This window comes from Crassostrea angulata, chromosome 6 (genome assembly GCF_025612915.1).
Source record: "Crassostrea angulata isolate pt1a10 chromosome 6, ASM2561291v2, whole genome shotgun sequence".
NCBI lineage: Eukaryota > Metazoa > Mollusca > Bivalvia > Ostreida > Ostreidae > Magallana > Magallana angulata.
Window position 1 is genome coordinate 17,294,411 of NC_069116.1, and position 16,620 is coordinate 17,311,030.

At 33.7% G+C, this 16,620-nt stretch overlaps 1 protein-coding gene across 8 annotated transcripts in view; it reads left to right on the top strand.

Annotated features, from left to right (window-relative positions):
- LOC128187373 (unconventional myosin-Ic-like) overlaps nt 1–16,620 on the top strand; it is a 34,881-nt gene that overhangs the window by 10,249 nt on the left and 8,012 nt on the right. For all 8 annotated transcript variants that reach the window (XM_052857791.1, XM_052857789.1, XM_052857796.1 and 5 more), the window contains 18 exons: nt 1,846–1,961; nt 4,543–4,741; nt 4,854–4,934; nt 5,433–5,612; nt 5,817–5,915; nt 6,017–6,130; nt 6,547–6,618; nt 6,791–6,910; nt 7,569–7,742; nt 7,945–8,025; nt 9,174–9,308; nt 9,419–9,514; nt 9,712–9,792; nt 9,966–10,071; nt 10,469–10,586; nt 11,454–11,567; nt 15,730–15,806; nt 16,309–16,462. In XM_052857791.1, the coding sequence (XP_052713751.1) occupies nt 1,846–1,961; nt 4,543–4,741; nt 4,854–4,934; nt 5,433–5,612; nt 5,817–5,915; nt 6,017–6,130; nt 6,547–6,618; nt 6,791–6,910; nt 7,569–7,742; nt 7,945–8,025; nt 9,174–9,308; nt 9,419–9,514; nt 9,712–9,792; nt 9,966–10,071; nt 10,469–10,586; nt 11,454–11,567; nt 15,730–15,806; nt 16,309–16,462 (2,117 nt within the window). The remainder of the gene's footprint in view (nt 1–1,845; nt 1,962–4,542; nt 4,742–4,853; nt 4,935–5,432; nt 5,613–5,816; nt 5,916–6,016; nt 6,131–6,546; nt 6,619–6,790; nt 6,911–7,568; nt 7,743–7,944; nt 8,026–9,173; nt 9,309–9,418; nt 9,515–9,711; nt 9,793–9,965; nt 10,072–10,468; nt 10,587–11,453; nt 11,568–15,729; nt 15,807–16,308; nt 16,463–16,620) is intronic.

Consider the following 16,620-nt stretch of genomic DNA (forward strand, 5'->3'; position numbering starts at 1 on the left):
TTAATTTGAATTTCATTTCAGGACATTGAAAATACTTAACATAAAATTGATAATTACATGTGCTTTAAAAAGTTGCATTATTCCATGAGTGAAGTATGTATGTATGAATGAATGACTGTCATCTACAGACTTCAGTTTTGTAGTGTATTTTATTCTTGAATCTCAATGAGCTTCTCTCAATGAGCTTCACAAAGCATTTAAATATACTGATTTAATTTGTAATTATCTGAGTATCAATATACACTTGAAGCTGAGACATACAGTTTATAGGTTTAATCATGCTCAGAAAATTAAAAAAAGTAAGAGAAAGACACATGAATAAGTGATCAGATTTAATAGAACCTTGAAGAGAAAATGGATCATGATGGAAGGTGATGAAAAACATGTAATGAGAATGAAGACGTGAAGAGAATCAATCGGCCTTTGGCATGGAGAGGTGATGTTCAGTTTGATTATGTCAATACTGACAGATGCGTCTTCACCTTTTGGATATTCAATATACGTTTCTGTGTCTTTGACAGTGTAAATGTCTACCTTATATTGTATGTTTATTGATATTGATGTCTCCACTAAACATATGGCTATCTCTGTGTTTATTTATCATTATTTAGGTATTTTCCCCCTTGTACAACCTTATTGAAGACATTAAAAACATGCAGAACAGATTTTACATTAAACTACGAAAAAGTTCTTGTTCTTGTATAGAGTGTAATCAATATTTCTAGCATAAAAAGTATATATGTGTTAACATTTTATTTAGTGTTAATTTACATTTGAAAAATATTTTTAAAAAATATGACATTTAAAACATTCAATCATTGAATATGTCATCGTTTCCATAAAAACTAGCCTCTGCCAAGTCTGATAGTCATGATTCATTTTTTCTATTGAACAGCTAGTTACTGATCGCTTCATTGTAGACTTTAAACAATATGCAGTGCACACGTACAGAGAAAAATATCAGAGCTATAGATGTTACTCATTGTGCATGAAAAAATAAATGGCAGTTGTTTTTATCTTGAAATCAATGCTATTATGCATATAAATAGAGAACTATCTTACCACTATGCTATTAATTCTCTGCAGACTTTGTTGATATTCATGGTGATCATTTTTTGCAGCCAGAATCAAATTAGCATCAACTGCATCATTTAAATCCATCCGATTCCTAAAAATGTTCTTGTGCATGAAAGGTTTTAATGCAAGAGGTTGAATATTTACTCAATTAAAAAAAATAGTGAAACTAATATTGGGCTCTTGGTTGTCCATAACTGGGGCGATTGAAGGGCTCAATTAATATTTGAAATTCAAAAAAGTACATACCATTTTCCCAAAATGAATAGGGTAATTTTCAAGAATGTCCATAACTAGCAAAATTAATAACATACACTACTTGTGATCCCAATTGAATAACTTAAAATTGCTTATTGTGTTTCCTTGTGTAACAAAACAGAAACAAAAGAACAACAAGACATCACAATAAATGATTTTTGATACACATATAAATTTCCCAATATTTCTGGAAATCCCAATTTTAACAACCCAGCCCTAGTAGCACAACTTGGTGCAAGAGTCGTTATTTGTGTCAGTATAAAATATTATGTGGATTTGTGTTTCTTGTTGAACATCCTTTCAAGAGTGTTCACTCCTATTTAAAAATTTCATGTCATAAGCTATAGGTTAATGAAATGAATTATTATAGATGCACCATTTTTGTGGTTGAGCATTGTAAAAATTGCTTACACTACAGAATGATTTATAAATGCCTATGCATTCAACTCTTTTACCAAAGATACAGAAACTATGACATGATTGAGTGTTATATGTCTGCTGTATCTGTTTTAGACATACATAGGGCCAGTGTTGGTGTCTGTGAATCCGTATCAGAATTTCGACATTTACAATGACGAGTACGTACAGATCTACAGAAATGTCAACTTCTACGAGCTCCCACCTCACATGTAAGTAACACCATATATATTGTATAAATACATGCAACAAAAGGAAACGGTTGGCATATTTTACCTATGAATTTCAAAATTATTATTTTTTTTTATTTTTGTTAGTCTTGATTCAATCTCTTCATGAGAACTTCACCTAGAAAATTGGATATTGCATTTTAGACTCATTAAGCATTACTTGCTATGTCTGCCAATGGTTCTGATTAACATTTATTTTGACAATTGGTGTGATTTTGAATTATTACTGTATTCTTTTTTAGAACGCATGTTTTGTACTTTAAATAGAATATTAAAGCAGGAAAATATATGATTCAGTTGAAGAATGTCTATATCAACTGTATCAGATTATAGTGAACCCATTATTCTTACAAAACATGAAGAATTATCTGACAACTGAACAAGTAAAAAAAACTATTTTTTTCCCCTCAAGGTTGCACCTTATTAAAACACTGTAATGCTCAGCGCAGTGATAGTTCTGTGTGAGGTAGCGTCAGAAAATATTTTGATTTATAATGCCGTCTGCACTGGTAAACCCTACAAGTGGAGCATAAATTGTGTTTTTCTGTTTAATTTAGATGCTTTTTTTGAAGTTCAAAATAGCTCTAGTCATATACTGTTTTGGTATACACTATGCCACATGGCATAGCTATAGGTTGTTGTAGCAATTAAGAATCATGACTTTTGTACCATTTGTTTTATTGCATTGTATATGTGTCAAGCATAATGTGTTTAATGTATTTATACTGAACTGAACAATTCAAACATATTTATACAGGTATTGAGTAACTATGCATACATTGCATTTAGACATACAATGCACATGCATATATACATGTTTTGCTTTAAAATATTATGTAAGCGTTTTCAGCAAGTTGACATTGTAAATTACCTCTATTTAAGATATGTTTGGAATTGTTTTGCCCCCAAGATCAGATATAATAATATATACATGGAATATGTTATGTTTGTTCCTTCTTTCTCATTGGCTTTCTGTCCTTCCTTAAAATTTATAACTCTATAAAATAAACTTTTCCCTAAATGTTGATATCTAAAAAGTAGAGGCTTTTACTATAAGAGATGTTAAAGATCAATGTAAATTGCTTACAAAGTCAAGGTCATCCATTAAATTCAAGGTCATATTTGAGTTTGATGGTTAGATTGGTTTCTGGTAATGTACGTAGTATAACGTGTTTTTTTTAAAACAATCTTCCTGATTGACTAAATTTATCTAATGCTCTGCTGGTATTCAACATTGCCTATTACCCTAGTATGATGGTCTAACCGCTTTGATTGCCGGAGTCAAATAGCTAAGTTGATAGAGCACCTGACTAGAGATTCAGGGGGGGCTGGGTTTGAATCTCAGTCTGGTCCAGGCTTGGGGTGAATTACATTATCATTACTTCATGCATTTGGGCATTAAATTACCATTACCATTACTTAATTTTCTTGAAATAATGCATTACATTACCATTACCTGAGTATAGAAATGAATTGCCATTAGAGCACTTAATTAAAATACATATTTAGATTCTCATCCTGATTTGCAAAAATTATGGGGCGGGTGGGCGGATTTGATTTATTATTTTTTATTTTTTTAAATCCCCTTTTTCACCATTCATGTTCTAGAAATAACAACTCCTCTATTCTTTTGAATTGTTAATGCTAATATGAGTACACAAACCCACTTTTAATCTTTTAATTTCATTTTATTTCAACTTAACTGTTGATGAACGAAGACATTTGTATCCTTAAGATAACAATCATGACTGGAATCAAACAGTAATTTTAAATTAATTCTCGTGTTGAGGCAGCCATTTAAATGTTTTGAATTTTTTGTATACCATGCCTGATTTTTTTCCCAAATTTTTTTTTCTCACTCAATTTTTTTCTTCAAAATAAAATACATCGGGCGGGCCATTTTCAGAGGGGCGGGCGGGGATGAGAATCTAAAAATTAATTTTATGTGGCCTTACCATTACTTTTTGAAATGTCAATGATGAGCATGCATCAAAGTTTCAGAGGTTTCATTTTTAACCGCATCCTGCTGAGTTTCCCATCTAGTATACTAAATAAAGGTTCTACTCTCTAGCAATCTCAGGAAGTTGGGACTGAAAGACACTGTTTCACAATATTTGATAAAGTGGGATAAAAGTGTTCTTTTGTTTTCCAAAAAAGAAGGGGGTCAGCATTTCAAATGGGTTATGAAATTGAAAGTGATTTTCAACCTTCCAGAGATCATGGTTGGAAAGTGCATACATTTGCTTTAAAAGGTGCATGCCTGTCCTCTTACTCTTTAAGAAGGATCCAATGGTCTGATGGATTAGACACTGTCCTGCAGATCCATGCAAATCAGAATTCATCACAATTTTATGAATAGGCATAAATATAAGCATAGTAATGCAATGTAATGCCATGCAATTCCAGCAATTAATTCTCCAATCCTGTTACATTATTAAGGAGTGAGTATATAGTTTAATGACAGGCATTATCATTCATAGAAATATGAACTGGAGATGGATTGGAATATTGAGATCACTGAAATGCTTAGATTATATAAAAACTGTGGATTATATCATTACAGATTTGCCATTGCTGATGCTGCGTACAGGTCAATGCGCGGTGAGAACCGGAACCAGTGTGTCTTGATTTCTGGTGAATCTGGTTCAGGAAAAACTGAAGCCTCCAAGAAGATCCTCCAGTTCATAGCAGCCAGCTCCAAACACATGAAAGATGTGGAACAGGTCAAAGACCGTCTGCTTCAGTCAAATCCATTGCTGGAGGTTAGACTATATTGTTCCAAACTTTATAATTTTGACATAATTTTTTTCAATGTTTTTAGAAAAGATTGTTGCTGAATAAGTATGATGACTGAAGATTGATCATGCATTTCAGGCATTTGGGAATGCCAAAACCAACAGAAATGACAATTCCAGTAGGTTTGGAAAATACATGGACATTCAGTTTGATTACAAGGTGAGAAGGTTTTTAAGTGCATGGTTGGTAAACTAGCGGTTGTTGTGGTTGAACCCCGCTATCGTCTATCTCTTCCTGAGGTTAAGAAGAATGACTGATCGCAAGTTCCTAATGTTAGCAATGTATCTTAAGTACCGGGTATATCAGTAAGCAATTATGTCATCTTTGTTGAAAGTGGAAACTTTTTATATGTGAAAAAAGCCATACCTACCCCTTTATTTGCCAAAAAGATAAATTCCGGTACAAGAAATGCAAAGCCACACAACTAATGGTATTTTTTCATTTACAAATACTGTATTCAAACTTTGAAAAACAATAACTCTATTTTGCTGATCTACCTGCATTGGTTCGTTAGGACTAATATTTGTGCCTGAGAGGTACCCAAGAACATTGCTAATATTTCTTGCATATAATAAATAAAATCCACAATCAAAATATAGATCACTGTAAGGACTTCTTTCTTTAAATTGAGCATAAACATGCTATTCTGTTTTTCAGGGTGTACCAGTTGGTGGCCATATTTTGAACTACTTGCTGGAAAAATCCCGAGTGGTACATCACTCAGATGGGGAGCGTAACTTTCACATTTTCTATCAGCTGATTGCTGGCGGCACCCCTTTACTACTGAGCAAGCTCAAACTCTCCAAAGATGCTGAAAACTACCACTACTTAACCCAGGTCAGCTGATGCTCAACTATCTGAATCTTGCATGAACAGAACACATGTAATAAACTTGATGATTCATCAGTAAAAAACACCTCTCTTCAATGAAGCACCTGGAAAAAGTTTTCCATTCCTAAATACATGTATTATACTAAGTATTTTAATGAAAAATAGTAATAAGAAGTGAAAGCTTTTGCATAAGTACTATTTCTAAATCAGGGCAAGAGTGTTCGAGTAGATGCGCTGAATGACCACAAAGACTTCAACCATGTCAAACACGCTTTAGATGTTTGTGACTTTACCGCCCAGGAGCAAGAGGTAACTCAATATTATCCTTCTGTTGTAGATCATCTATTCCATTTATGAACGAAGGAAGTTGGGATTTATTTGATTTGATATTCCTTTTGTTTTCTGTCTAGGCCTTGTTTTCAATTGTGGCCTCAGTACTTCACCTTGGAAACATTCAGTTTGAGGAAAGTGAGGATGGACCTGCAAACATTGCAGATTTCACTCCAGTGGAATATATTTCACAGGTACGGTATACATTACTATACATTAATAATATATTGTTTAAATATACAAATGTACTGTTGTTTTGTTGTAACTAGTGGACATCAATTAAATTTTTGTGGATTTAGTAGACATTTTCAACGATGAATAAAATCATCAACAATTGGTTTGCATTATATAACCTTATGAACGATTTTATAGAGCAATTCAACAATAAAAACCTCAAAAATTATAAGTGTTCAACTAATAATACTGAAACCACAGAATACTAGTATACCATTATGGCTTTCTTTGAAGAGAAATGTATTTTTTACATAGATGAAAATATAGAACATATGTTAACGTGACTATTGATTTCATTATCAATCATTGCAAGATATCCCATATTTTCTTTATTGGTGAAATGTTAGGATAATATCCTGATAATTATAATTTGCAGTTGCTTGGCTGCCCAGAAGGAATCCTGCAGTCTGCTTTACAAAACAAAACCATTGAAGCTAAAGGAGAAAAGGTAGAAAATGAATTGAAATTCTGCAGGATATGCTTTCGTGATCAGAAATTACCTACTGAAATATCAGAGGAGATCAGCAGATACATGTATAATATTTATTTAAAAATTTAAAAAGTTTAAAATCTTATGATATGAAATTGCAATAACTGAATAGAGGTGCATGCATTTCCAGATGAAATCTCCACTTAATAAGGACCAGGCCCTGTATGCTCGTGATGCCCTCGCGAAAGGAGTGTACGACAGACTATTTACCTGGATCGTCAAAAAAGTCAACGATTCATTGAATAGCAGAGTAAGTAATTGTCACATGCAGGAACAGAGAAATTATGCTTAAGCTAAATTATAGATATACCTGTAGACCTACACCAAAATCATAGAGAAGGTAGATCTTGGGATACTTGTACATGTATAAGATCCAGGTTTCAGAGGCACTATGTGCAGAGTATTTTATGCTCTTTGGATGAATGTTAAGAGCAGGTCACATTCTCAATCATAGAAAGGCTGTATCTGAACCAAATCAGAAAGGGGGAATGCATTTGGAAATACAAATTTGAATGGATGATTTATCTGAATAAAGGCATCAGAGATACATGTACTGGTATCTCAGAGAGAGAGAGAGAGAGAGAGAGAGAGAGAGAGAGGAGAGAGAGAGATTAGACAAGTAGGTTCAATATAAGCTTGGTCATGTAGTATTTATTTTTTATTCATGTATCTGGATTATGAACTTATCAAATCCATCATACTGTTAAAACATGTTTTACAGTTGTGTTTTTTTTTTTATGATATGTTAAAGTCGAAAAAAATTTGCTGGGTGGAAAAATATTTTATTTTTACCATATTATCTAATCGGATTTCTTTCATTTGTTACCATTGTTGTTTGCCATTAATTTGTAAAATTTCGTGTAAACTACAGTAGCTTATTTTTCATTCATTTTTTGTTTTGTTTGTAGAAGCGTATGAAGTGCAGCCTTATGGGTCTCCTGGATATCTACGGTTTTGAAATATTTGGTGTCAATAGCTTTGAACAGTTCTGCATCAACTACTGTAATGAGAAACTGCAACAACTGTTCATTGAACTGACACTGAAATCTGAACAAGAAGAATATCAAAGGGAGGGCATCGCGGTAGGTTAATTCATATAAATAAGTGTTGACAGTGAGAATAAACAAAATTTCAGAACTGGTTTGTAACTTTTGAGGAAATTACAAAAAGGTGGCAATAAATTATCCATAGAGTTCTTTATGAAAATTGTTTAAAAGTCAACTAGTATATTTAATGCATTTAGTATCTATTAATCAACAGTCCCATTTATTTTGATAATTTTAGTGGGAACCTGTAGAATATTTCAATAACAAAATCATCTGTGATCTTGTGGAGGCCAAACCTGTTGGAATAATAGCAATCATGGTAAGACGGTTGGTTATAAAGCCAAAAACTCTTATATATTCCCATACTTGCCAACCTCTAACATGTGAAAATCTGGTCATGACCAGATTTGGAAAGTAAAAAATCTGGTCATAGCGCGTAACGACATTCACGACATATATATCATGCATTTCATAGGTATATACAATAGAAATATGTGTTAAAACTTATGTGTAATACATGAACTTTATTGCAAAGAAGCATTTTAACTAACAGTTGCTGATTTTGAATTTTGTAAAGTGATCTGACACAGAAAATGGTAGGTTGTGTTCAGCTGAAAAAAAATGCAAAAAGAGTTTCTGCTACATTAACCTTGCTTTTGAACTCTGTAAATGATGGCATGAAAGTTGTAAGCGACTTGGAAGGCTTTTGTGTATTAAAAAGCATTCAATACGTACATGACTTAGCGTTTTTGAATGTTTAGTCAGATCATTTTGAGCACAAAATCCAATATTCAAATGTGCGTTACATAGAACACAAAAGCCTCGTTTTGTACTCTATTAAGTCAAACGCGCAACGTAATTTACGAACCAAATCCGGAAATCGGGAGATTTTCGGGTTGTTCGACAAAAATCGGGTGAAAAGCATGACCCGCCGGGTCATAAAAAATAATCGGGTGAAGGGTTGAAAAATCGGGTGTGACCCGACGAAATCGGGTCAGTTGGCAAGTATGTATATTCCAAACAGTAAAAATACATTTACATTACAATTACCGGGTATATACTTTTCAGAGTATGTATGTCTTAAACACTATATGATTGAGAGGCAATAATACAGTACCGATACTTAAAGGAGTGAATATTTTCAGACATTTTGGCCAGACTCATAAAATAAATTCCTGAGAATAAAAAAAAAAATCACAGTTAAAAAGTGACAAGCATTACAAGTTTCATAGGAGAATTCTTACTAATTTACAGGTTTTATATTTTCTGCATTAAAAGCTTACATTTACAGTATCAAGTAGTTTAATTATACAGTGTATAGGTCAATCATTTGATCAACATTTCATTAAATTTTTAATATCATGAAAAAAAATTACAGCTAAATGTAAATTCATGCAAAAAAAAAATATCACCTAAAATAGCAATGATTTAGATTTACAATATATTCTGTCTTCCCCTGGTCCAAAGGATGAGGAGTGCTTGCGGCCGGGCGAGCCCACAGACGCTACATTCCTGGAGAAGCTTGACAAGAATCTGGGTCAACACCCCCACTACATCAGTCACTCCACGGACGCAGCAGCTCGCAAATCCATTGGCAGAGATGTAAGGAGCACTGCTTATGTTCTTTACAACAGTAGAAGAGCTTTTCTCTTGTTTTTTTTTGGGGGGGGGAGAAAATTATGAATGTTCTCATTTTGATGCTTTACTTTCAGGAGTTTCGTCTACTCCATTTTGCAGGGGAGGTAACCTACAGTATCCAAGGATTTTTGGATAAAAACAATGACTTGTTATTCCGAGATCTCAAAGAGGTATGGTACCTGGTGTTATAACACTTCTGTGCAATGTTTACAAAATACTGATTCAATGCCATGTTTACAAAATATGATTTATGTCTTTTAAAAAAATCTAATTTCAAATATGAAGATGATTTTTTTGACATACGTTTTCCTAGCTTAAGTAAATAATCTGTGTTTTGTGGGGTAAATATGTTTTCCATCATCTGTAGGCAATGAGTAAGACATCCAACATGATCACCAGTCAGTGTTTCCCTGCTGCAGAACTACTGAACAAGAAGAGACCTAACACAGTATGTTCCCTTAACATCCATTTTATATTCATCAATCAATTTAGATTATTTCATTGAATTTAAAAGTAAAAAGTTTCTGGGAACCTTAAATGCAGAATTGTTGGAGGGGGCTATATGATAGCAATCTTGTTTTCACATTAAGAATACTCTAATTCTTTGACATTATCATAAAGGCATCCACACAGTTCAAGACCAGCCTGGCACAGCTGATGGATATCCTGATGTCCAAAGAGCCATCTTATGTCAGGTGTATCAAACCTAACGACTACAAAAGACCAGGTAAGACTGCCATAGACTGTAAAGATTTTAAAGTAAGCAATTTCTATGATCCATTGATAAATATTTGTAGTTCAAAAAAGTTGTTTCTTGGTTTTTGACTTATTTCTCATGATGTTAGAAATTAATAATTGATCAAAAACTTTTTACACTAGTTTGATATGCTTTTCATGTTTTGTTGGCAAGATGAAGTCATGGTATACTCACACCATGAAATCAACAACTATCAAAACACATTGAGAATATATTTAATTTTTAATGTACATTTATTATATGGAATATGTTTTTTAAATTTATAAAATTAACTTTCCTTTCTTGTTTACCAGTTAATACGACCTACTAAACATATTATAGATCAGTAAAACACAAATTTTGACAACTGCATGAAAAATATTTACAGATCAGTTTGATGACCGAATAGTGCATCACCAAGTGAAGTACTTAGGACTGATGGAGAACCTGAGAGTGAGACGAGCAGGATTTGCCTACAGAAGACCATATGAAATATTTCTCAACAGGTACATGTATTTCACTTCTTCATTGCATTTAATACTCCTGAGTTCAGCTCTCTCAGTATTATGAAACAGGTGTTGAGTTTTCCATGTTTTCTAACTACAGTACAAGTTAAATCGTCTCCCAAAAAAATAAAATGTGTAAAGTTATTTGAATGTTCTCACAAGTTTGTCATCATGCAAGCTCCTTTTCTGTTTTTGGAGTTTGTTTCATTTAAAGGACATATCGCATGTTTTTCAATTTTCGAAATTTTTTAAATAAAATCATTCTATACTCATTAAAAATGAAGTTTATTAACGTTTTCACAAAATATTCTGCCTAATTCGTGAGTTTGAAAGCGATGAAATTCAAATGTCGCGATATGCATATTTTCTCTCTCGATCTACCCGCCATGATGTGTGACGTCATATGCGACCTCGAGCGAGAAGGTGCTGTTAGCCATCTATGTAATCGGATTAGATTTAACCGACAAATAAACTAAATATCACCTATTAAATTGCCGATAACGGGACATGATGGTGTTCTGTGCCTCCTGCAGGTGATTTAGCCACCGAAAATGGGGATTTGGACTGTTGTTTTTTTAAGTTTTCCATACGAAAGTATGCGGAAATCTTGTGTCAAATAGGGGTCTATCTGTCGACGAGAGGATTTATAAATAAACATTCAATTCATATATTATTAATTATATGGTACATTTAGTATTTATAGTTTCATAAATAAATCGTATTCATTTCTCAAAAAAAAAAAAAATAGAAGTTATGCCTGTGTACAAAACGCAAGTTCATCGGAGAAAAATAACGAGTTAGAGTTCATTAGCTGTAATATAAAATGGACTCTGAATCTAGACCCAATGTTATTTTACCTTTACTCAGGTACAAGAGTCTGTGCCCAGACACGTGGCCACACTACAATGGGGCCGCCAAGGACGGGGTGGAGGTCCTAGTCAACCACCTCCAGTACAGCAACGACGACTACAGGCTCGGAAAGTGAGTACAGTTACACCGTCACTACACAAGCTGTCGGATTCATGTACATGTAGTAGTGTACATGTATGAAGTCAATAACCATATATTTATACCCGCACTTTCTAAAGAAAGTTCGGGTATATTGTTACTTTGTTCCGTCCGTCTGTCACGTTTTACTTTCTCAAACTGCTCTTACATCTTATAAACCAGCAATCTGAACTCTTAGAGTTTGATTTGGGGTGTCATGTTGTTTTGTAAAAAGGTTTCAAAAATTTTCTGGTAGTCCTGGGGGTCAAATAATTGGTAAAAAATGACGTTTTTTCACAAAAAACCTTCTTCCTCGAACTCCTCCTACATTTTCAACAGTAGACAAATCATCTCTTGGAATATGTTTTAGGGTATCCTATAGATGTGCAATAAGGTTTCGGAATTTTAAATTTTGTCCTGGGGGTCAATTAATTGCTAGAAAATGACGTTTTTTTTAACAAAAAAACTGGTTTCAAAATCGTCATTTTCTTTTTGCAGTAGCTAAATGATCTTCTAGAATATGATTGGGGGTGTCATATTGAAGTGTGATCAGGTTCCAGAATTTTTTTTTTATTAAGGGGATCAGTGAGCAACAAAAAATGACGGTTTTTTGCAAAAAAAGTATGGTTCCCAGAACTCCTCTTACAACTTTTGGGGTAGCTACGTCATCTCTTGGGATATAATTGGGGCTGTCCTATAGATGTGCAATAAGATTTTAAAAATCTAAATTTCATCCAGGGAGTCAAATAGTAGCAGAAAATTGACGTTTATCACTCAAAAAAACCCCATAGATCCCAGAACTCCTCTTATGATTTAATGGATAGACACATCATATCTTGGGATATGATAGGGACTGTTCTATAGATGTGCAGCAAGGTTTTAAAAATCTAAATTTCATCCAGGGAGTCAAATAGTAGCAGAAAATTGACGTTTATCACTCAAAAAAACCCCATAGATCCCAGAACTCCTCTTATGATTTAATGGATAGACACATCATATCTTGGAATATGATAAGAACTGTTCCATAGATCAATGTAGATGTGCATTACGGTTTTGAAAAATTAAATTTAACCCTGAGGCCCATAACCTACATATCTTTTGATGCCCTTTAAGGATCAAGAATATATATGGTTAAGGGGTGGGGATCTCAACCGTTTTTGAGATATTCGTGTACTTCCTGTTCGAGGGGGGTCATGACCACCCCAGGGGCCCATGACCTACATACCGTTTGATGCCCCTTGATGCAAGGAACAAGAATATATATGGTTTAAGGATGGGGATCTCAACTGTTTTGAAGATATTAAGGGACTTGGTGTTTGAGGGGTAAGGACCACCCACAGGGCCCATGACCTACATAACATTTGATGCCCCTTGACATCAGAAACATGAATATATAAGGTTTAGGGGTCATGATTATAACAGTTTCTGAGATATATGGTAATTTCAAATTCCTGGGGGGTGGGGATGACCCCATGGGTAAGATCTAATAAACCCTATATATTGCCAGTAACAGTCAATATATGATTATGAAAACCCTATATTATTATCTTTGTCCGTTTTCAAGCTACCATTTAAAATAGAGTCTACGATTCTTCCTACAAGGTTCAATGTTAGACCCCACACCCTTTTGACACCCGTTAGGGTCATGACTTACATGCCATAATGATCTGATGCGCCATGACCTAAGGAGGAATAATATCTTTGGATTAAGGTGGGGATCTCAAATGTTTTTATGATATTTGATAATTTCATGAAGAGCACTTGGGATCATGACCTACATACCATCTGAAATGCCTTGAACAAAGAAACAATAATATAATATGTACATGATATATGATTCAATTTAAGAACCCAGATATAGATCAATCATCTATGTTTTGTAATACTTCCTATGTATATATACATGTATTAGTTTGTTCTATACTATTCATGTTCATGACTGTAGTATGGCTTAGTCTTATTTTAAATTACATTAAAAAATTGTCAAATATATGACTTAGAACCCTCACCCCCAAACAAGCTCAAATATAAACCGGCCCTCCCCCCCCCCCCCCCCCCCCCCTTAATTGTCGAATGATCTATTAAATCAAAATATAATTTGGGTGTCTAAAAACTTTTATAAACTGGTAAAAAATGGTATTCTTAAAAAAGATTACATTACACCTTGCATAATTGACAAATGATCTATTGAGATATGATCAGAGGTCATATTTCTACCTTGGGATCAATAACTAGTATTCATTGACAAGTTAAAATTAATAACAATAAATTATTCAAATTATAAATGTTTATACTCCACATTCATCCCCCCCCCCCCCCCAATCTAACCTGGTTCTTAAGATTCAGTCTTCTTAATACATTCTTACATGTGTGCAGTAGCAAATTTTAAATCATTTCTTGATTGCTTTTTCTCTCCTGATTTATAAATAAAATGTTATATGCATGTGTATTCGCCTATTTGGGGCAATTGTAAAGTCTCCTAAACAAAGCAGTGACATCATTAGGCTAGGAATTACCCACATGGATCAAACACTACTGTAACATATGAATAAGATAAAATACTTTATTGGGAGTTGATTTTAATCAACTCTCCTATGCACTTACTCGGGCAAAGTGAGTTAAAGACAACACCTGGGGGTCATTAATGTACTTTACACCATTTGATGCATCATAATGACATTAGAAGATATTTTGTATTTTCCTGTTTCGTGGGGTCAGAACAGCTAGTCCCATAAGGTCACGACCTACATTGTATTTGATGCATTATAATACATTAAGAAAGAAATACTCCTTCCTTCCTATTATAACTCATATAAAAATGATAATCAAGTGTCTAGTACACTTACTTACATGTAATACACAAATTTAATAAGAAATTGTTTATACAGGGTCAAGATGGGGTCAACTCAATAGTGCAAGTCTGACAAATGAAAAAAATAACTTTTGCAACTAAAATGACAAAAAAACTTTACAAATGCGATAGGATAGATAACGATGATAAGCTTATTTAGATATTAAAAGATGATGATACAGTATGCTGTCAAAGGGAGATCACATTTAGAAAGTGAAAGTAGAACTTATATATGTATGCTGGCATCTCATTATATTGTGCTACTGCTACTACATGTATTAATTATGCTTACCTATATTGGTCTGCATCATAATGATAATCCAATTAAAACACAATAATGAATTCCTTTAGCTGATCTTAACTAATCCTTTTCTGCATATGGAAAACACAGACATGTATGTATTATTGTATACACTCGAACCCATCTAATCGAAGAGCTGGGTAAAAGTAGTACCCTCTAATGATGCCTGCAGACCTGTGTTGTGTACGTAACTTCAGACAAAGATCAGTTATTTATAACATGCATGTATTTTTATGACCTATTCTTCAAATCCACTTGCACCATTTTATAAGGTAAATAACAGCTTTAAGGTGGTGCAGGACACCTGCATATTGTGATGTATATATACTTCCCATTGAGATAAACAATAAAGTATATTATTAATAAATATTAATTAAATATTTACCCCCCAAATAATGTTACCTAACACTGAAGCGCAGTGGGTTAGAGCGTTTACATGTCTGTAAGAGCATTGGGGTCCAAGGTGTATTTTTGGTAATTTTACAATTGATATAAATGAATTAATTTTCATGGGGGGGGGGGGGGGGAGGTCTGGACCCCTCACTCCCACCCCTTCTCTAAATCTGTGCACACGATGATGTACATGCAGGCACACAGAAACAAATCTAAAATCGTCAACCGCCACGGGGAGGGGGCATAATTTGATTTTTAATTTTGTTTGTAATAATTATATAATTATATAGACCATTATACTTTCTATGACATGAAAAGTTAAGATTATTGATTAACTGAAAATTCACTGCAAACAGTTCAACCCCAAATTGCACATAAAGTGCTGCTCATGTGTATTATCATATGGGAAGGGATTTCATCCTTCAGTTATGAAAATTATAATTTTTTAATGTATTACCGGAGTTTGCATGTGGCCTTCATTTTTAATTAAACTGGTACAAAACAGTGTTATTTAGGGGCAAACACTTGGTGCGGGTATTACTGTCTAATGACAGCATCTAGTTTTTGTTTATTATTTAGATAATTAGGCTTAATTCCAAAATTTTTTTCAGAACAAAGCTGTTCATCAGGTTTCCCCGTGTCCTCTTTGCTACAGAGGATGCTTTCCAAGTTCGCAAAAATGATTTAGGTAATGTTCTTGTTTTTCTTGTATGTCGGCAAAAGTTGGATTTTATTATGTTGTACATTCATGCTTTATAGTTATTTCAGATGTTGAGAGCCACTTTGTATTGTTAACAAAATTATTTTTAAAACAATTTTATGACATACCGGGTAGTTAGCATTTTTGAATGAGACTTATTGGTGGCATTATGAACAAATAGCGTCTTTGTGTGATATGAATACTGTGGACTTATCATTTTAGTGTATCATAAATTAGAGAATTTGTGAACACAAATATCATAAATTAGAGAATTTGTGAACACAAAATTATGCACCAAAAATACTGAATAGGAATTTTTTTTTAAACATAATTTTATGAAGCTATTTTGGGTCCAAGTATGCAAATGAATTGGTATCCTATAAAAATGAATTAAACCACAGTGTGCAGAAGTACTGTGATTTTATAAAGCCCAATTGTGTTGTGATGTATTTCATCTAACAACAGTCTTTGCAATATTTTTTCCCTACAGCTACCATTGTTCAGGCCCGCTACAGAGGGTTTGCCCAGAAGAAGAAGTTCAGAACCATGAAGCTGGCGGCCATTATGTTACAGAGTCACTGGAGAAGGGTAGCCGCCCAGCGACTTCTGAAACGGAGAAGACAAGCAGCAGAAAGATTACGCGGGTAAACACGGCTTAATATTGCTTAATGGTTGACAACATGACGTAACAAACATGTGCCGAGTTCTTAATTGACTGTATGAAGTATACTTAGGTGTTATCATATTAAATGATGAAAAGTTATATAAATTATTATAAATTATAGATGTATGTCCTCTTTGT